The 18,243-nt window shown below is 53.9% G+C and overlaps 1 protein-coding gene across 2 annotated transcripts in view; it reads left to right on the top strand.

The window, feature by feature from the left end:
• Pcnx2 (pecanex 2) overlaps window positions 1-18,243 on the top strand; it is a 170,202-nt gene that overhangs the window by 46,863 nt on the left and 105,096 nt on the right. For both annotated transcript variants that reach the window (XM_076831630.1, XM_076831631.1), the window contains 5 exons: window positions 1,503-1,674; window positions 8,228-8,338; window positions 9,177-9,268; window positions 15,785-15,894; window positions 16,577-16,673. In XM_076831630.1, the coding sequence (XP_076687745.1) occupies window positions 1,503-1,674; window positions 8,228-8,338; window positions 9,177-9,268; window positions 15,785-15,894; window positions 16,577-16,673 (582 nt within the window). The remainder of the gene's footprint in view (window positions 1-1,502; window positions 1,675-8,227; window positions 8,339-9,176; window positions 9,269-15,784; window positions 15,895-16,576; window positions 16,674-18,243) is intronic.

Raw genomic sequence — 18,243 nt, 5'->3', positions numbered from 1 at the left:
GTACTGCTACTTATCCATGTGCCCAGAATGGCCTTGACCCAGACCTTAGGCTGGGACAGGTGCCTTGTGAACAGGGGAGGGCAACTCTGGGAGGGCACCAGTGTGTCCTCAATAACTAGTGCCCAGGCTCTGTCCCCATGGCTGATGAAGGTACTCAGAAGGTACAAAATGACATCTCAAACTATTCGGAGCCCAGGGCTCTCAGTTTCTACTTTTGAACAGAAGGAAGATTCAGCGCAAATGGAAGGCAGTCGTTTGGCTGCATCCTGAACCCCGTCAGTTAGCAGAAACGTGTTTGTACATAGCGAAGCTGTTTATTCCAGCTAATTCACTCAGCTATGCACTGTGCTAGGTGCATTTAGACTTGGCTGAGGCTTTGGTTTTCTTTTTTTCCTGCAAAGAAAGTATCTCCATGTCATTAATCCATGGCCTAGTTGGACTCAAAAGAAAATTCCCTTTTAAAAGTGCAAAAGTACTTTTCCAAGACTGAGCCAGTCGCAGGACCAAAGATAGCTAGCCTCTGGGTAAATCCCACATCTTCCTGAGTAAGATGGCTTGGCACAGGACCATTTCTATCCTAGGACAGTGGAAAGTTAAATTGCACCCCTGAATACAGGACGTTCAAGGCGGTGACTGCAAACTCGCGCCTAACCCCCTCACTTCAGCCCCTCCTTTGCACCCTCAGGGCAGTTCGTAAGTTCCAAGGGACACTCTTCCCCTAACTCATTTCTGTTGGCTTTTTGACTCTAATGAACTGTGCACTGATTCGTGAGGTGTAAATTATTTGTTGGCTCTTGTCATGGAAAGTTGCCTTTATATCTCTCCCTTACTTTCTCTAGCAATTTGAGGAGAAGAACAAAAGATGTTTCTATTTCTCTTCACAATTACATTTGGGGACTAAGACAAGGTCTGCTAAGTGGTTCCCCTCAGAGGAAAGTGTTGTATGAATTATGTCATCAAAATAGCAAATTTCCTTTAAAACTCAGAACATTCTGCTGCATGTCACCAGGGCACACGAGACAACCTCTGCAGGGCTGCATTTGCACCCGAACTGTCTTGCTTTCCAAGACACTAGGGGACTGAAGCCCGCAACTTAAAATCCTGCTCCTCTTTTGTAGTGGAATTCCAGTTAGACCATGTGGAGCAAGGTTTCAGTTAGCTTTGCACTTGAAATGAACAAAATGAATGGAACCTCTCTTTTGGAGAAAGCCCTTGAAGCCAATCTAGGTTTTTCTCCAGGGCTGGTAATTAAATTTTTAGGCAAATCTCTTTGGAATCGAGAGGCATAGGGTTCTTTTTGACAGTCTCATTCTGATTTGGAAGAGGAGCACCAGGCTTTGCCTTTTCTTTTCCTGGTGTTCTGTGTGCATGGATTATGGGAGGGTGGGGGAGGATGTGTCATATGTACTGTGTTATGTGGTATCACGTGCTGACTGACTGTGAGATTCTTGTCACTTAATCAAAATAAAAGGCACAACTCAGGAATTGTATTTGTTTTCTAGGGACACAACCAAATCATAACCTATAGCAGACCAATCTATTTTTGTATGCTGTGTGGCCTTATTTTGCTTCTCGATGCAGGGGCCAAAGCCAGGCGCCCTCCCAGTTATGTTGTGTATGGCCTGCAGCTCTTCTCCGCAGAGTTCCTGCAGTCTGCCAGGGACCACTTAATAGGTGAGTGGACGTGGGTCCTGGGGAGGGCAGCTTGGTCTCACCTTTACCTCCAGATTCCTTCCTGGAGAAGCCTCCTTACTATTATTCATGAAGCTGTGTACATTTCCCTGTTGGCTTGCACATCTGTAGGGGACTGTGGGAAGTTGGGGCCCCCATGCATCCAACATGAAGCTGGAAGAATTTTGATATCCGTGGCCAAGAGGTCGCAGCCCCACGATACCCGAGCCTAGGTGCTCTGCTCAACAGGCCTCCCCTGTGCTCCTTGCCTGCCTTTCAGTCTAGGCAGTCTCTGCTGTGGAATGCCGCCCTGTGCATGCTACCTGCTTCCTGTGCCGCCCAGCTCTGGAGTCACTGCTGTCCTAGATGAGTGACCTGGAGCAGCAGTCCACTGCTGCTTGTTGCAAGGACAAAAAGTCTTACCCACCTCACAGTCCCTGTGGTTTTAAGTAAATGAACATTCCTACATGCATGGGATAACGCTTGGCACTGAGATCAGCTGTCAGTGTCGTTCTGTGGCCAAGAGCCTGCGTGGGGCTGGCCCCTGGCTCCGAAGCCTCCACTGCCCCTGTTATCTTGTGACTGGCTATGAGCTTGCTGGCCAGCTGAAGTGGATGAAGGGCAGCTCCAAGGACACTAGCCTGGGCTCCACTCACAGCTGTCAGAGCCTTGGGTCACTGTCACCTTTCCCAGGCACGGAAACTGCACAGAGGTCCCACATGGGGAGTGAGTGCTGTGGTGGGTACAACAGCCTGGGACTCTCCCCAGCTGCCGCCCTCCTTCCTTCCTGCTGTATTGGGAGCAACTCCTCAGTCTCCAGCCCTGTGCAAGCCCAGCACCTCCCCCTGCCCCATGGACAGAGGAGCTGAGCAGCTTTATAATGTCAGAGGGTCAGGGAATGTGCTTCAGGGAATTTCTGTGCGCACTTAGGAAGCAAAACTTGGGGAAATAGGCACCGGTCCTCCTTAGACTCCCGGGGTGCCGCCTGTGAGAGCATTTGTTCTACCCTCAATTTTGCCTTTCTTTTTATGTTATTTAAAATGTTCCCCCTCCCTCCCTTGCTCCCTTTCTCCCTCCCTCTCTCTCCCTCTTTCTTTCTGCCTCCCTCTCTCCCTCTCCCTCCCTCCCTCCTTCCCTCTCTCTCCCTCTCCCTCTCTCTCTCTCCCCCTCCCTCCCTCCCTCCCTCCCTCTCTCCCTCCTTCTCTCTCTCTCTCTCTCTCTCTCTCTCTCTCTCTCTCTCTCTCACACACACACACACACACACACACACACACAGAGATACACACACACACACATACACCCCAAAGGCCCCTGGTCATCCTTGCCTTCTCAGCTGGCCAGGCTCTTTCTCCGAGCCTGGCTGTGACGGTAGGTGATGGTCGGGTGTACACAGAGCAAGGCCCAGGTGACCACACACCCTCTGGAGCACTGTCCTTTCTTGCCATTATTTTTGTTTGTGTGCTTTTTGTCATTTGCACACAGCAGCACTGGAGTCTATAGCTCAAAGACACTCAAGGACTTGAGGATTGGAGGAAGGGAGGGGGTGTGGAAGATGTCTGTGCCCTTGCTGCACCCGCATTTCTCAGGAGCTTCAGGGCCGCCGTCTCCCTGACCCTGAGTGTGGCCAGTGCTTGGTGGCCAGGATCTGTGATCCCCCACCCCTGGCTCCCAAATGCTCTGCTGTCTGCAGGGCCTTAGCCATTCAGGGGAGGGTGCTGTCCCTCAGTCTGGTTCCATTTTCATTGTCCTTCGACCCACACTTGTCAGCGCTCACCCATTTGTGGTCATCTGCTTGCACTGGTCACATGTGATTCCATCTCCTGCCGAGGCCCCTCCAGCCTTCTCACCTTGAATGCTCAGCACTCGGCATGGTATCCTGTTCAGGGTACCTGGTGAACACTGTGGGTGGGGAGCTGGTCACCATGGCATACCTGCCAGACGGAAGGAATCACGTTGGCATGTCCCACCCACGCTTGGTAGAAGCACACCACCTGGCCCTACAGTCGGCTGCGGAGGATCTGGAGAGAGATTCAGGGAGAGAAAGCCCACATGTCTCCAGCAAAGAGTCGCCCTTCGCACCCAGGCCTCTCCCTTGTTCCTCGTGCCATTGGAGCAGAGCGGTGGTGCTGGCAGGGCAGGCCTTCAGTGCCCTTGGAATGTGAGAAGCTGTCAAGGCTTTAACAGGAGACGTACGTGCTGGGCACAGCCCCAGGTTCCTCGTGTGGCAGCAACCCAGGCTCGGGAACCAGCTAGTGGCTGTGCACAGTCTTGTTTTATTTCTTGGGATCAATTCCCCTAAAACGAGGGGGACAGGAAATATGGCATTCTCAGTTTTTTCAGTGGAATCCCCTTTCTCTCATATTTTTTGTCTGCTCGTCAACAGTGACAAGTGAAAGTGACGATAGGTAATCTGGCAAGATTCCTGAGCATCTGGTAGAGATAAACAGAGGAATAGAGCCCGCCAGTCCCGGGGATGAACGTGTTGCTTGTGCTCCTCTGCTGAGCAGAGGGGATGGTGAGCCTGAGGAGGACGAGAAGGCAGGAGGGAAAGGCTGGTTTGCCTCTCTGACCCTTGGGGGACAAGGGCAATTCAAGGTTACTTCCGCTTATGGAATCTTTGCCCTCTGTTCCCAGCTGTTGGGGGATTTAAATAGCACATAGTTGCTGCCATTATGACCACAGGGTCCAGCAGGGGAGAGGGAAAGGATCAGGAAAAAACAAATCTTAGTGGGAGGGGAGGCTTCCCGAGGCTGCCGAAAGGAGGCACCACAGCCTCTGTTCAGAGCAGAAGCCCAAGGCCAAGGGGCCTCAGGGGTGGTCTCCTGAGGCCCCGTTCCTCGGCTTGCAGATGGCGTGTTCTCCCTGTGGTCTCACATCTCCCCACTGTGTCTGTCCAGCTAAGCCCAAGTCCACCCTCTTTATAAGGAGCCCAGTAGTGCTAGACAAGGCCCAGGGGGCCTTAATTGATCATCCTCATGGAGCATCTGCAAAATCCCTGTTTCCATTTGTGACCACAGTCACAGGACCTGGGGTTGGACTGGGCACAATTCAAAGAATGACAAGGAGCTCCAAAGACAAAGGTCAGGCGAGAAGCCAGAACCCAGTCCGGGTGACCCAGCCCGAAAGTGCCCCATGCCTCTCACACCACCTCGGTTGCTTGCAGTGGGTCGTCCTCAGGGCTGGGTGGAGCTGGGGATGTGAAGGTTCCCTAGGCTGGCCTTACTGGTGACAGTTCTGGCACCCTCTGCTCTTCTGGGTCTGCTCAGCATCTCCAGCCTCAAAGCTCTCTGTGCTGCCTCCCCACATAGAAGGGATTGCCTGCTGGCCAGTGGTAGGGACAAAGCCAGCAGGAAAGGTAACCATGCTTTTTGTTACATGTAATGCAAGGGAGGAGGACCTCAGAGGCAGGGAGAGAATGTGGGAGGGTGCAGGAGGGCAGTAAGGGTGAGTGACGCGCTGCAGATAAGGTTCCTATGCACTCTCCTCCTCAGTTTAGAACATGGCCTGCGTCTTCCTTTGTTACAAGGGGATGCTCTACTCTCATTGCCAGGAACAGGGCGGAAGGCCTTCTCAGCACTGTTTCCTGCGCTCAGTTGGAGACTGGGGACCTGGGGCTGCCGTTTTTATTACTTTCCATCTGGGCAACTGCAGCCACAGCCTGTGAGCGAGCCTAGCTTTGCAGTCATCTCACAGCAGAGGAAGCCCAGGCTTCAAAAGGAGCAGCTGGGAGCAGGGCCAGGCCCCAGGGAAGTGCCCTTCACCTTCAGCTGTGGAAGGGCAGCAGGAGGGAGGGGAAGGGCCTGTGTTCTCTGTTGCAGCTGTGATAACTGATCTCGGCAGATGGCAGGTGGACTACTGCTCATGTGAGGCAGACCTTTAGGATGGCCGGGAACCGAGCTGCCCTTCAGTAAGATGGGTGGCCTAGGGAAGCAAAAGTGCCTGACACGGGTGCTTAGGTGAGAGGAGGCCTTCCCTGGTAGCCAGGGCCACACATGGGGTGACTCTTCTCAGATGCAAGAGTTTTCCGTTGCTTTTGGCCCCTTGGCACAATGAGCCCCACCTACCACAACGCAGCCTCTACACAGCCCTGCAGGGAAGCGCTGCTCTTGCCCTTTGCTTTCTTGAGCACTGAGCCTCACTTTTCTGTGCTGCTGGGAAGGCTCAGGACGGTCCTTCCCACAGAGGCCCATGGAGGCCTGGTAGGCTGATTCCGTCTACTCCACAGGGATTCCCACTGTTCATGTTTACCAGAAACCATGTGCTCGAGCTTTGGTGTTTTTGTTTATGAATTTTGCTTGGAAAGAAATGGAACTGATCTGGAAGCCCCTGCATTTATGGTGATTATTAGAGAAAATAAGAAGCAAAGAAGTGAGAGGAAATCACGGACCTGTTCAGTGGCACGTGAACAGAAAACCTTTGCAGGAAAGTTACAAACAAACACAGGCTTTTATTTTTTTGCTTTTGGAAGAAAGGACAAAACAATTTCAGTAGTTCCTAATGCCGTTTCCCCAAGGCCACTGTGTGGGCCACCCTGGCAGCAGATACACAGACTCCTCCCCCGGAATGTTCTGGAGGGTGTCTTGTGCTGGGGCCTCCCTGTCTTCTGCCATCCTCCTGGGGTCACCTCGTTGATCCCCAGGGCTGCACCTGCACCACTCCTTCAGCAGTGGCTTTTCTCACCTCTGTCTTGCTTTCCCAGGGCCATCCTGGGTTGTGTTCCAAAGGCCCTCTCTCCTGGCTAGTGTCTGTCTCATGGGCAGTACCTCCTACCCAGGCCCAGCAGAGTACCTGTCAGTGTTTGGCTGCTTCACTCCCACCCCTGCCCCCAGACGTCACCGGGGTCCCCTACATGGCACCTGGAAGGCAAGCTGGAGCTCTGCTGGAAGTGGAGGGGGTGGCCCAGCACCGGGTCCTTGTTGGATGTGAAGGGAAGGGGCGCTCAGGTTGCCGTGGTTGTGTGGATGAAGACTTGGATGCTTGCAGCTACGTGTTCTGCAGCCAAGCTTGGGCTCCTCTCAGAAGACGTCCTCTTCCTGTCTCTGAATTCCATCTGCAGAGACTGAGAGGATGCTGTGCCTCACACAGCCATGTCCAGCAGACAGTGTGCTTCCCTGTGCTTCACTGGGGCACGGGCTGCTGGCGTGGGCACTGCAGCAAGTGCCTGAAGCAGCGGTTCAGCAAGGGCACACCCGTGCTGTGGTCACAGGGAGAATTTTCCTCCATGACTGGTCGGCCTCACTGCTTGGGGACCAGAGCAGAACTGCCCACCTCATGGCCAGGACCTGAAAAGAAAGAGGAAGAGACCACTGTTCCCCAGGGTAACCTGCAATGACCTAGAGCCTGCCATTGGGCCACCTCCTGAGGTTCACACACACCTCGCAGCAGCCCACACTGGGTACCAGGCCTCCATCTGTCACCTGGCCTCCAAGGGTGCTCCAGATGCCAATGTGGGAGGCGTGGTAGGTTTTACTCCCTGGTTACAGGCTGCCACAAAGCCATTATTACAAGATCACCAGAACCTAGAGGTGGCCCCTGTGCAAGCAGAGGCCCTGTTGTCATAGCCGCACATGTTACCCCAGATCCCACAGCCCACAGCCCTGGGTGCCTGTGGGACAGGTCTGGCCCACATTGAGCCGAGACCCATGATTAGAAAGACAGACACACAGACCCTCAACTCCACCCTGACCCCCCGAGGACCCTGCGCTTCCTGTTTTTTTAGAATGGCTAAAATCCTGCCTCACTTGCCACTGTGGCCCCCTGTGGCTTCTGTAGTTTTAACACAAGCTCAATGTCTAGGCAGTGGGTTTCTAGAGAAGTCTCCTTAGTTCTGCTAAGGCTCTCCAGTGTCAGACGTCTCTGCCCTTGCCAGCAGCCTCCATCAGGGAGAGCAGGTCCACTGAGCCCCACCTTGGGTTCCTGGCAGAAGGAAGCCACTGAGTAGCACCAAGTGGGCAGAAGGCAGCTGTAGCACGGCCCTTCCCCTGCAAGTTCAGCTCGTCTCTGGGATGCTGGACCCCCCCACCAGTGTCCTAGCCCATCACAGTCTCGCCCTGGGATGGGGCTGGGATGGTGAGAGTCGGCACAGTCTTCCTACCTAGCTGCCGGTGGATCTGCCCGCCTAGAACCTGTGCCCGCCCTCACAGTGGCATCTGGGGTGGTGCCAGGGTAGCCGACCTCAGCCCCAGTTGCTGAACTCAGCCAGGCACCTGCTCCACACTGGGACCCGGGCTCCATGCAGGAGTGATCCCCGTGGCCACCACCTCTTGTTTCTGCAGGTCCCTGTGGTTTTCCAGACGGTGTCCCCGCTCCCCACCTCCCCCACGTTGAGGCCTGCTCTCTGCCTTCCCGTCCGGGGCCTGTCAGTCCCAAGCCTGTGTGCTTGCCTTTCCTGGGGGCCACCTAGTCTCTCCCAGGGCACTGTCCACCTCAGCCTCTGGAGGCTGGTTAAGAGTCCAGAATCACTGCCACATCGCCGGGCGGAGGGGCCTGGCTGGGGAGAGCTGCCTGGTGACAGTCACTGTGCTTGGCTTATCGCCGACTCCTTGGTTCATTTCAGTGTTTGTATATTGCTTCCCTGTGATTTCCCTCCTTGGGCTCTTCCCGCAAATCAACACCTTCTGCACTTTTCTCCTGGAACAAATTGACATGCTGTTCTTCGGGGGTTCTGGTAAGTTCCTTGCTGCTCTCCCAGGAGGGGTCGGCTGTTCAGCACAGATACATAGTGTGGGGCCAGCCGGGGGGGGGGTGCTTTATCCCAAGCTCTCCAACTGCTCACTTTGGGTCCCCTGTCAGGACCCCTCAGACTTGGAAGTGGCCGTCCAGCTTGGATGAGGAAGGACAAGCAGAGGAACAGGGCAGTCAGGAGAGCCTGCCGTCTGTGGCGGGCTTGGGGCCTCGGGCCCTCCTCAGAGGAGGTCGTGTGTCTGTGCATGTGAGCGTGAGCCTATGCGGATCTGAGTATGAGTGAGCCCATGAGCGGGACGTCACGCATGTGCCGTGTGTCCCTGAAACAGCGAACCCTGACCCTCACCTGTGCAGTGCTATAGCTTTGGACCAGGGGGTGAACCCCAATGCTCCTAATGTGAGCTCCTGAGCCTCCACCTGGCCAAGAGGGCAGCACAGGTGACCATAGGCTGCTGACAGGATGAGGCGGATCCACCGACAGGGCAGTGTGACGCTCACATGCCCCAGAGCCTGCTTGTCCGCCCCCCCTTGTGCCCTGCTTTCTTCTGTATGAATCGCATTCATGGTCCTGCCTGGCCAGCAGCTAGCCACTGTAGGCCCACTCTGGCCTTTCAGGGCCCAGAAGCAGTGGCTGGGCTCCCTAATGCTCACCTTTGGGGGGCTTAGTGCAGTGACGAGGCCACTCATGCTGGTGGCCACCCCATGTTCTCTGAGGGACCTGGCTGGAAGCCTGTCCCCGAGGGCTGCACCCTGTTTCCTGTGACCACTGGCAGCCTCCAGCTGGGCAGTTGAGACAGGAGCTGTTGGTGTCTGTGTTCCAGCTGTTTCTGGGATCCTGTCGGCCGTGTACAGTGTGGGCCGGAGCGCGTCCGCGGCTGCCCTGCTGCATGTCTTCTGCTTCAATGCTGTGAAGGTAGGAGTGTCCCGGGACGGGCCTTGTCCTTCTCACGCCCACTCCATCAGCGTATTAAAGGAACAGGCTTTTCTCCAATTGCAAAAGAAATGGGGTCTGAGACCAGAGGGATGGCAGGCCCGACTGAGACAGGTGGTGACCCAGTCTAGCCTGGCCATTCCCTGCAGATGTCTCTCTGTCAGTCAGTGACACAGGGAGGGGGCTCTGTGTGACACGTGGTCAACACAACCCATGGGCTGACCTACACTTCCTTCTGAAATGCCACTCACAGGAGGGAAGGACAGTTGTGTGAAGCTAGGTGGACACCAGAGCAGGCCAGCCTAAGCTGGCAACCAAGCAAGCCCTAGATGATGGAAAACAAGATAAACACTGACCAGAGAAACAGAAGTTGTGTCAGTGCTGGAACTGTTGTCCATGCATGACTGGCCACGGATTGTGTCCATGTACACGTATGACCAGGCCGAGGATTGTGTTCATGTATACCCGTAGCCCAGCTAAGGATTGTGTCCATGTACAGCCATGGCCTGGCTGTGGATGGTGTCCATGTATACATGTGGCCCAGCTGTGGATAGTGTCCAGGTACATATGTGGCCTAGCTGTGGATAGTGTCCATGTGCACATGTGGCCCAGCTGTGGATAGTGTCCAGGTACCTGTGTGACTCAGCTGTGGATAGTGTCCATGTGCATGTATGGCCCAGCTGTGGATAGTGTCCATGTGCACATGTGGCCCAGCTGTGGATAGTGTCCAGGTACCTGTGTGGCCCAGCTGTGGATAGTGTCCAGGTACATGTGTGGCCCGACTGTGGATAGTGTCCAGGTACCTGTGTGGCCCAGATGTGGATAGTGTCCAGGTATCTGTGTGGCCCAGCTGTGGATAGTGTCCAGGTACATGTGTGGCCCAGCTGTGGATAGTGTCCAGGTACATGTATGGCCTGGCTGTGGATTGTGCCTAAGTGCACGTGTGACCCAGCATGGGTTGTGCCCATGCATCTGTGAGGACCACATTTTCTTTATTCGTTCCCCTGTTGGAGGACACCTAGGCTGGTTCCATAGTTAGCTACTGTGAATTGAGCAGCTATAAATGTTGACATGGCTGCATCACTATAGTATGCTGATTGTAAGTCCTTTGGGTATAAACTGAGGAGTGGGACAGGTGGGTCAAATGATGCATTCCAGGTTTTCTGAGGAATCTCCAAACTGCTTAGCTGAAACTCTTTTGATATGAAAACAACTCACCGATCATGGTGATGAGCAAATCTATGGAACACAGAGAACCCGTCAGTCCCAAAGTCATTGTCTGCGCAGGAGCCATTCCTAAGACTTCTAGAGAAGGGGTGTGCTCTCAGATACCTGTTCTACTCAAAAGGTGCTGGTATACACCACTGCCAGCTCTAATGCCACCCATAGGAAAGCTTACTCGTGGGTTGCCACACAGTCCTTTATGCAAATTCTTAGAGGATGTAAACACTATTGAAGAATCTGGTATGAAACAGGTTTTTACCTAGTTAAGGACAGGGACGTTCCTCCTTCCTGCCCAGTCTGACTCCATTTCCCTGAGATGTGGCGGGCTGATCATGGCCTTTTCCTCACCATGGTGTAGACAGCGCTGTGGGCAGCCAGTGCCTGCTGTCCAGAGCTGGCCCTGGACAAACACCCTTTACTGTCGTGGGCTGGGTCTTTTGTTTGTTTCTGTTTCCATTCTGTGCACGACATGTCGGAGGTTGGATCAGAGTTGAACAGACTCCATGCTGAGTGCACAGCTGTCTCTGAGATGGGAAAGGACGCTCCAGGCCTAGGGTCAGCCCAGCTGTTGGAGCAGCCTTTAGACCAGGTGGAGTGCAGGCCCTCGGGGGAGGTTTATTTCACCTCAGGGAGGTTTCGACTTCTCTTGCTCAGTATAGAACAAGCATCACTTGTGCTAATGTAGTGTGTTGTAACAAAATCTTAATGTTCTAGCTGTATTTTGAACTGCCTTTTGGTAAAAAAAAAAAAATATATATATATATATATATGTATATGTATGTGTGTGTATGTATATATATATACATACATATACATACACACATATATATAGCAATTTGCATCCCTTCTCATCTGTAAGTCTTGAGTGCTCTAATGGTCCCAGATGGCCTCTCAACGCTGAAATACAGCACCTATTAAATGCCATGAGTTGAGTGGATGTGGTTAGCAAATCGCAGGGGCTCTTAGGAAGAAAGCAAGCCCGCGTCCTTAGCCCAGCTCCCAGGCCCAGAGCTGTGATTCTGCCTCTTGTTTAACAATGCTGTTGTTGGACCTTCCTGCTTTTTCTGCTTCGTGGGAATCAATTCTCCCTTTCTCTCTGCTGCAGCATGATGGATGGTGGCTGTGAACTATCTCAGCCTGCGCATCTGGCCAGAGCTGTGTCTCTCTGAGTCTTGGGGGGCGTGTGTTTCTGGTTTTACTGTTGCCACTTGGTTGAAATTTGTGGAGGGCCTCTGAGTTGATTTTGTCCTCTGGAATATTAATTCGGGAAGGAACATTTTGTTCCTCTTTAATTTCATATTCTCTTTGACTTTTCCAAGACGGGGCAAGGAGCATACCAGGGCTCCTCTCTGACTTCAGTGTTTGACAGCTACACAGAGACAACCAGAGCTTTTGCTCCCTGGAGAGGCACTTGGTGGTTAATTAGCTGGGCTTTCTCTCTGTCTGGGTGAGCCACAGTTTCTGTTTTGTGTTGTCCTCACAAAGGGACCCTGTTTTATTGAAGGCAGGGGATGTCTAAGATGCAGTACTTCGTTATAATTTGGTGCTTTACAAGCATCATTAGCTCCTTGCAGGGTCTCGCTCGTGATCCCATCAGGTACCAAGGATGGCATTTAAGGTCTAATTGCAGGTAGGAAGCAAACTCAACTCATCGTTTTAGGCTGTCTTCAGTGCTGCCGCAGAACCTGGACGTCCCTGGCCCAGCTTTTCTGTTTTGTTATTCCAGATGAGGAAACGGATGTGGGGCCTGCAGGGTGCTCTGTGTCCCAGCCAGAGCTCTGTCTCACGGTCCTGCCTCTCCGGTGCCATGTCCCTCCACATCTCGGGATGAATTCTCTGACTAGAGGACAGTCAGTTCACCATGTAGTAGATCCCTTTCCTGATGCCTTGGTTCATGAGACAGTTTCCCAAGTGCTTTCTTGTCTGCCCTTTGTTACAGCCCAGGTGAGGGACAAAGAGGGCATTAGCATTTCTATGCTCCAGTGGAGAACAGAGGCAGAGCTTTGGCGGCCTAGGAGCACATGCCCAACTTGCACTGAATTTTTCCTAGTGTAAAGTGGATTAGCTGTGAGGTAAAATGGAATGGGATGGAGGTTGTGTGTGAAGTCCCTCTCTGAAGGGGTCTTGGCATGCAGCCTGGGAGGTGAAGATCTAGGGCTACCAGGATTCTCCACCTCTGGGGTGAGGGCAGGGCCTGCGGGATGAAGGGACATGGCAGGGCCTGTGGGCAGGCCTAGGGGAGGAAGGGAGGTGGCTCCTGGTTAGGTTACATCATCTGGCAAAAGTGAGGAGCTGCAGATACAGAACTTGGTTTTAAATCAGAATCTAATTTAAAAGGGAGATAGATTATCCTGGGTAGATCTGAGCTAATCAGAGGAGCTCTTTAAATGAGGGTCTGAAGGGGCCAGGAGGAGCCTTTGAGGCCCTCAAGGAGGAGCATGACCACGTGTGCATGGCTGTCAGAGAGGCTGTGTGGCTGGGACCCATCGGCAGTCACTAGAGCTTGGGCCCAGTAGTCCATCAGCCAGAAAGCAGGCACTACAGCCCTGCAGGCATTGAATGCTGCTGACCAAGGTTCCTGCTGACTGGGGACCTTGGAAGAGGATCCTCATCTCATATGGACCCCAAGGTCCAGCCAGCTCTGTGGTTTCAGCCTGGTGGGACCCTGAGAAAAGAACCCACCATGCTGGGCCCAGACTCCTGACCCACTGAGTCTGTGCGAGTCCTGCGTTGTTCTAAGCCACAGAGGGTGGGGTGATTTGTTACCCAGCAGTACAAAGGTAGCACAAACGATAGCTCATTAACATCAGCACTTGATGCTTGTCACATGACACACGTGATGGCAATGATATGAATGGTGGTGGGCCAGGAACGCCTATGATCTCAGCGGCTCAGGAGGCCGAGGCAGGATGGCGAGTTAAAAGCCAGCCTCAGCAACAGGGAGACCCTAAGCAACTCAGTGAGACCCTGTCTCTAAATAAAATACAAAATAGGGCTGGGGATGGGGCTTAGTGGTCAGGTGCTCCTGGGTTCAATCCCCAGTACCAAAAAAAAAAAAAAAAAGTAGTGGATTTGAAAATAAAACCTGAGTTCTAGCTCATTTTCACTTATATTACAGCTTGCACTTTATGGCTACAGTTGTGTCTCTTCACAGTCACAGAAGACAAGATTCCTGTCAAAATAGATGCCCCCACATGCACACTTGCCCAGAGTGACTCCCCAGTGCACACAGATCCTCAGGGAGCTGTGCCTGTGAGGCAGCTTTTCTTGTACCTCATAAAAACATTTCCAAACCTGAAGGAGCTTTGTGAAACCCGCACTCGTCAATCCGTATAGTTCCCAATTTAGGGGCTCTTGAGACACATCTCAAAGCAATTAGGGATGTTGAGGTTGAAGCAAACCATCCCGTGGTGTGTGCTTCATTATCCATGAGTGACAGATCGTTTAAAATCTGGTCTTCCTCGAAATGGTCATGCTTTTATGGATCTGTGTGTGAGTGTCGTAAATACTTATGGGCGGAAGATGATTTAACACTAGACACACGCGTCTGGAAGGAAGGAGCTCATGTTTTAAACCTAGAAATGCCAGTTGGCACCTCTCCTCTGCCCTTGCTCCCGCTGAGAGGTGGGCAGCACGAGCTCTGAGCCCCTCCAGCTGCACACCCCCCTTGGCTGTTCTGCTCCAAAACCCTTCTCAGGTCACTTGGCCCCGCAAACTGACCTTCTTATTTGAATGCCAATCTCCTTCTCTGTCTTCAAATAAAACTGAAAATAAAAATTTTCACATGCATTTCCTCTCGGGGCATCCCTGAACCACCTACTGGCCTTCAGTTGCCAGGCTTGGGGACCCTGCAACTTAGTGCCCTAAGCCACCCTCAGGAGGGCGCACCTGCCTGAGGCACCAGGGTAGGGAGACAGAGATGGTTGTCCACCCCAACCCGACTCTGTGCAAGCCCCGTGTGGTTCCCTTACACTTAGCTTGTTGGCCTGGTATGTGTGTGTGTGTGTGTGTTTGTGTGTGTGTGTCTGTGAATGGACCTCAGGAAGCTTGGCCTGTGTGTGTGTGTATGTGTGTGTGTGTGTGTCTGTGGATAGACCCCGGAAAACTTGGCCAGTGAGTGTGTGTTTGCGTATGTGTTTGTGTGCATGTGTGTGTGTGTGTGTGTGTGTGTGGATGGATCCCAGAAAGTTTGGCCAGTGTGTGTGTGCGCCTCTGTGGATGGACCCCAGGAAGTTGGCCTGTGTGTGTGTGTGTGTGTGTGTGTGTGTGTGTGTGTTGAATAATGCAGAACCTGGAGCTCAGAGGTGTTTCCAGGGGGGCCCCAGGAGGTCCAGGCGTCTGCCCTTGCTCCCCCTCTCAGAGCCCAGGGAAGGAGCAGTGAGGCCAAGGTGGATCTAGAGCCTGCGCCTAGCCTGTCCCTGGCTCCGCCCTTTCCTAGGAAGCAGCCCACCTCCAGAGTCACCTGGCTTTCAGGCTGTTGAAGGAGCTTCCGTCCACCCATGGCTCTGCTGCGGCTCACTGCCTCTCACCCCATGCCCAGCTGCCATACTCTGGGAAAGCCGGGGAACTGGTGATGATGCTGGCCGGACCCTTCCCAGTGCAGGACGTGCCTCAGGAGGGCGGCAGCCTGGTAGTCAGTGAGAAGCACTGATCGGGGCAGTTCACAGGCTGGTTCACCAAGCAGCCTGCAACAACAGCAGTCCCACCTAGCGGGTCAGAGTCCTGTGTGGTAGAAGAGCTCCTGTCCCCACATAGCCGTGGAATGATGTGGGTGCCCACCTGGGCAGCGCCTATCTAGGAGCCCAGGAAACACAGGGTGATGAGCTGCTGCCCAGGATACACAGCACACAGTTCTATTGTGAATTTTTAGAAAATAAGTGGACAGAATACATTCCTTCTGTCCCTCCACCCCCACCAGGACCTTTGGTCAGTGGACAGCACATACTATGGTGTCCCATGAGATTGCAGTGAATTGGAAAATCCCTATTGCCTAGTGACATCATCATTGCTGTGACATCCTCGTAAAGCACGTCCATGGCAGTGCTGGCACAAGCAGACCCACTGCACACAGGTCCCATGAGCATGCGCACCACTCATGCCGTGCATTTCTGGTGCCGGGAGCCCACCATGGCAGTGCTGTGGGAGCCTGAAGGCCACACCTGCGTTTCCCTTTGTGTGACAGGCTGTGGGTGGAGGCAGGAGCAGCAGGTGCGTGTGGCACTGCACTAGGGTCCCAGCCTCTGCGCTGCTCAGCCACCTGCTGTCCTTCCCCAGGAGCCGTGGAGCACGCAGCACATCCCCGCGCTCTTCTCTGCCTTCTGCGGTCTCCTGGTCGCGCTGTCCTACCATCTGAGCCGGCAGAGCAGTGACCCCACGGTGCTCCTGTGAGTAACCCGTGGTGCTCCCCGTTTCCCGTGTGGGTGCTGAGGTGGGAGGCGCCCTCAGCAGTCAGTGCTGCTGGACACTTGTTGTCAAGGGAGCCAGACGAGGAGGCAGCGGTGCGGTGATGACCGGAAGCTGAAGAGTGGGTGCCACCACTTTGCCTCCTGCTTGGAGCTGGCCCCATCGGGGGGCCACTGAGACCCCCCTGGGTGAGCCTCGGATAAACCCCCAGAGAACCCCCCGGAGGCACTGTGCATGGAGCCTGGGCAGCCCCTGGAAGAAGGCTGCCTTGGTCCCCACCCCCAGTGCCAGGGAAACTCTGAGGCTGTCAGGTGCCTGAGGTGGCAGGCTGCAGAAGTGGGCGTGGGAGGGAACCGTGGTCTGCATGGTGTTTGGTGTCAGAGGTGCCCCTGGAGCATGGCCTTGCTGGGGTATTCTGGGGAGGAACCTGGTAGGTGACAGAAGCAGCACCCCCTGCTGCTCGTCAGCGCCAGTGCCCAGCAGGGAGGGGACTCAACTGTGTTTGTCAGGAGGAAGTTTAAACATTGGGACACTGCTTTCAGAAGGCACCTCCTTCATTTTAATTTCCTCCCAAGAATACTTGCCTGCCATTCATGGGTGTGAGGTCAGGGGCACTGTCCCAGACGCATCTTAAAACCAAACCTGTGTGTTTTCCACTCTTAGGTCTTTTATTCAATGCAGATTGTTCCCTAAATTTTTACATCAAAATCTGGAAGAGTCGGCCTCAGACCCTCTCCCCCAGAAGATGAAAGACTCGGTGGTGAGACCTTTGCGTTGTGTGTTGGGGGTGGGCCTCCTAGTCAACAGAGTTGGGCTGTGGCCACGGCCACGGGAGGGAATGGGGCAGGAAGAGACGCCAGTCTCAGGCCAGGCCTGGAGCTTGCCCATTGCACTGGCTGCCAGGTGGGAGCCGTGGAGCATCCGAGGGGGGGTGCCATCTCCTTGGGCCCCAGGTGCCCCGTGGTCCTCAGTGGCAGCAGCTGGCCCGGATGTTGTCGTGAACCCGTTCAGTTGCTTCTGCCCTTTACTGGCTCCAAACAGCAGGTCCGCAGACTGAATGCGAGCCACTTGCAGTCCTGGTACCCCCACCCGCTGCTCCTGCGGCCTTGCCATCGCCCTGCGCTTAGCTCGGAACACTCTTCCCAGGTCTTCTGGTTCTGCACTGGCATCTGTAGGGCTCCAGGCTCACAGCTGTGGTGCAGTTTGAAGGGAGTCACTGTCCTGGTTGGAAACGGAAGGAGGAGAGAGGGAGGAAGAGGAGAGTCCTAGGGCAGTAAAATAATGACACTATTTCTTGTGCACCAGGAAGATGGCTGTAGGCAGTGTCAGCTGCCCCAGAAGCAGCTTCCATTCAGATCTCAGGAAGCGATGCTCGTTGACTGTGCAAGTCCCCTCACGTTTTAGTGCGGAGCCTGGTGCAGGCTGGGTCCCAGTTCCTGCTCTCCTGTGTTTTAGGACTGACAAAGGGAAAAGCAGTCGGTGGTCAGACGCAGCCAGGAACTGCATCTCATGCGTCTCAGTGTCCACTGTGCCTGCCACACAGTATGTGCTCGGGACATTCTGCTGGATTCACACGAGTTAACTGCAGCCTGCTGTTTCAGGACACAGAACTCATGGTCAACAGGATCACGTTTTAACAAGTGCATGCTCAGCCCTGGCCTTAGAGTGGCCACAGTTCAAGCTAGAGCATTCAGTCTTCTGTGTCACCTCCAGGGACTCAAAGGACGCACCACTGAGTGAGAAGAGGGGTGTGGTTGGTGAGTTTTAAGAGCAGAGGTGTGTTCAGAGGAGGGCAGGAGGCGAAGCCAGAGGGCTGATGTGGTGGCAGCCAGACGAGAGAGGTGTTGACGCAGAAGCAGCATCACAGCTGATAGAGTGCCAGGGGATCCGGTGGCTAAGCCAATGTTCCCAGAGGTTGCCGTAAAGCTTGAGTCTCCTCATGCCCCCCAAGTCTCCTCATCTCACAGCTAATGAGGACGCCTCTCCATTTTCTGATTTTTTGCAGTAAAAGTAAGGTAAGAATTACAAAGAAATATGATGGGAAACTTGCCTGGCGCTGCTGATAGCAGTTCAATAGTGTAATTAGATGTGAAGGCCAGCGGTGCCTTAGTGGGTTCTCGTGCACTTTGATGTCTCCACAGAGGCAGCACACAGCTGGCGAGGTGACATCATGTGATGTTTGTGTTCACTTCTCTGAACAGCCTCTGATCTAATCATAACATCTTAATGGGAACATCAGAGTTGGCTTCTCTGGGCTGATGCCTACCTGGGCCACGGTGCAATTCTGAGGTCCCGTCCTCGCGGTCTCTGATGGCGTTCCAGTCTTCTCT

This window comes from Callospermophilus lateralis, chromosome 13 (assembly GCF_048772815.1).
Source record: "Callospermophilus lateralis isolate mCalLat2 chromosome 13, mCalLat2.hap1, whole genome shotgun sequence".
NCBI classification, from domain to species: Eukaryota; Metazoa; Chordata; class Mammalia; order Rodentia; family Sciuridae; genus Callospermophilus; species Callospermophilus lateralis.
This window is presented reverse-complemented; position numbering and strand designations above follow the sequence as displayed.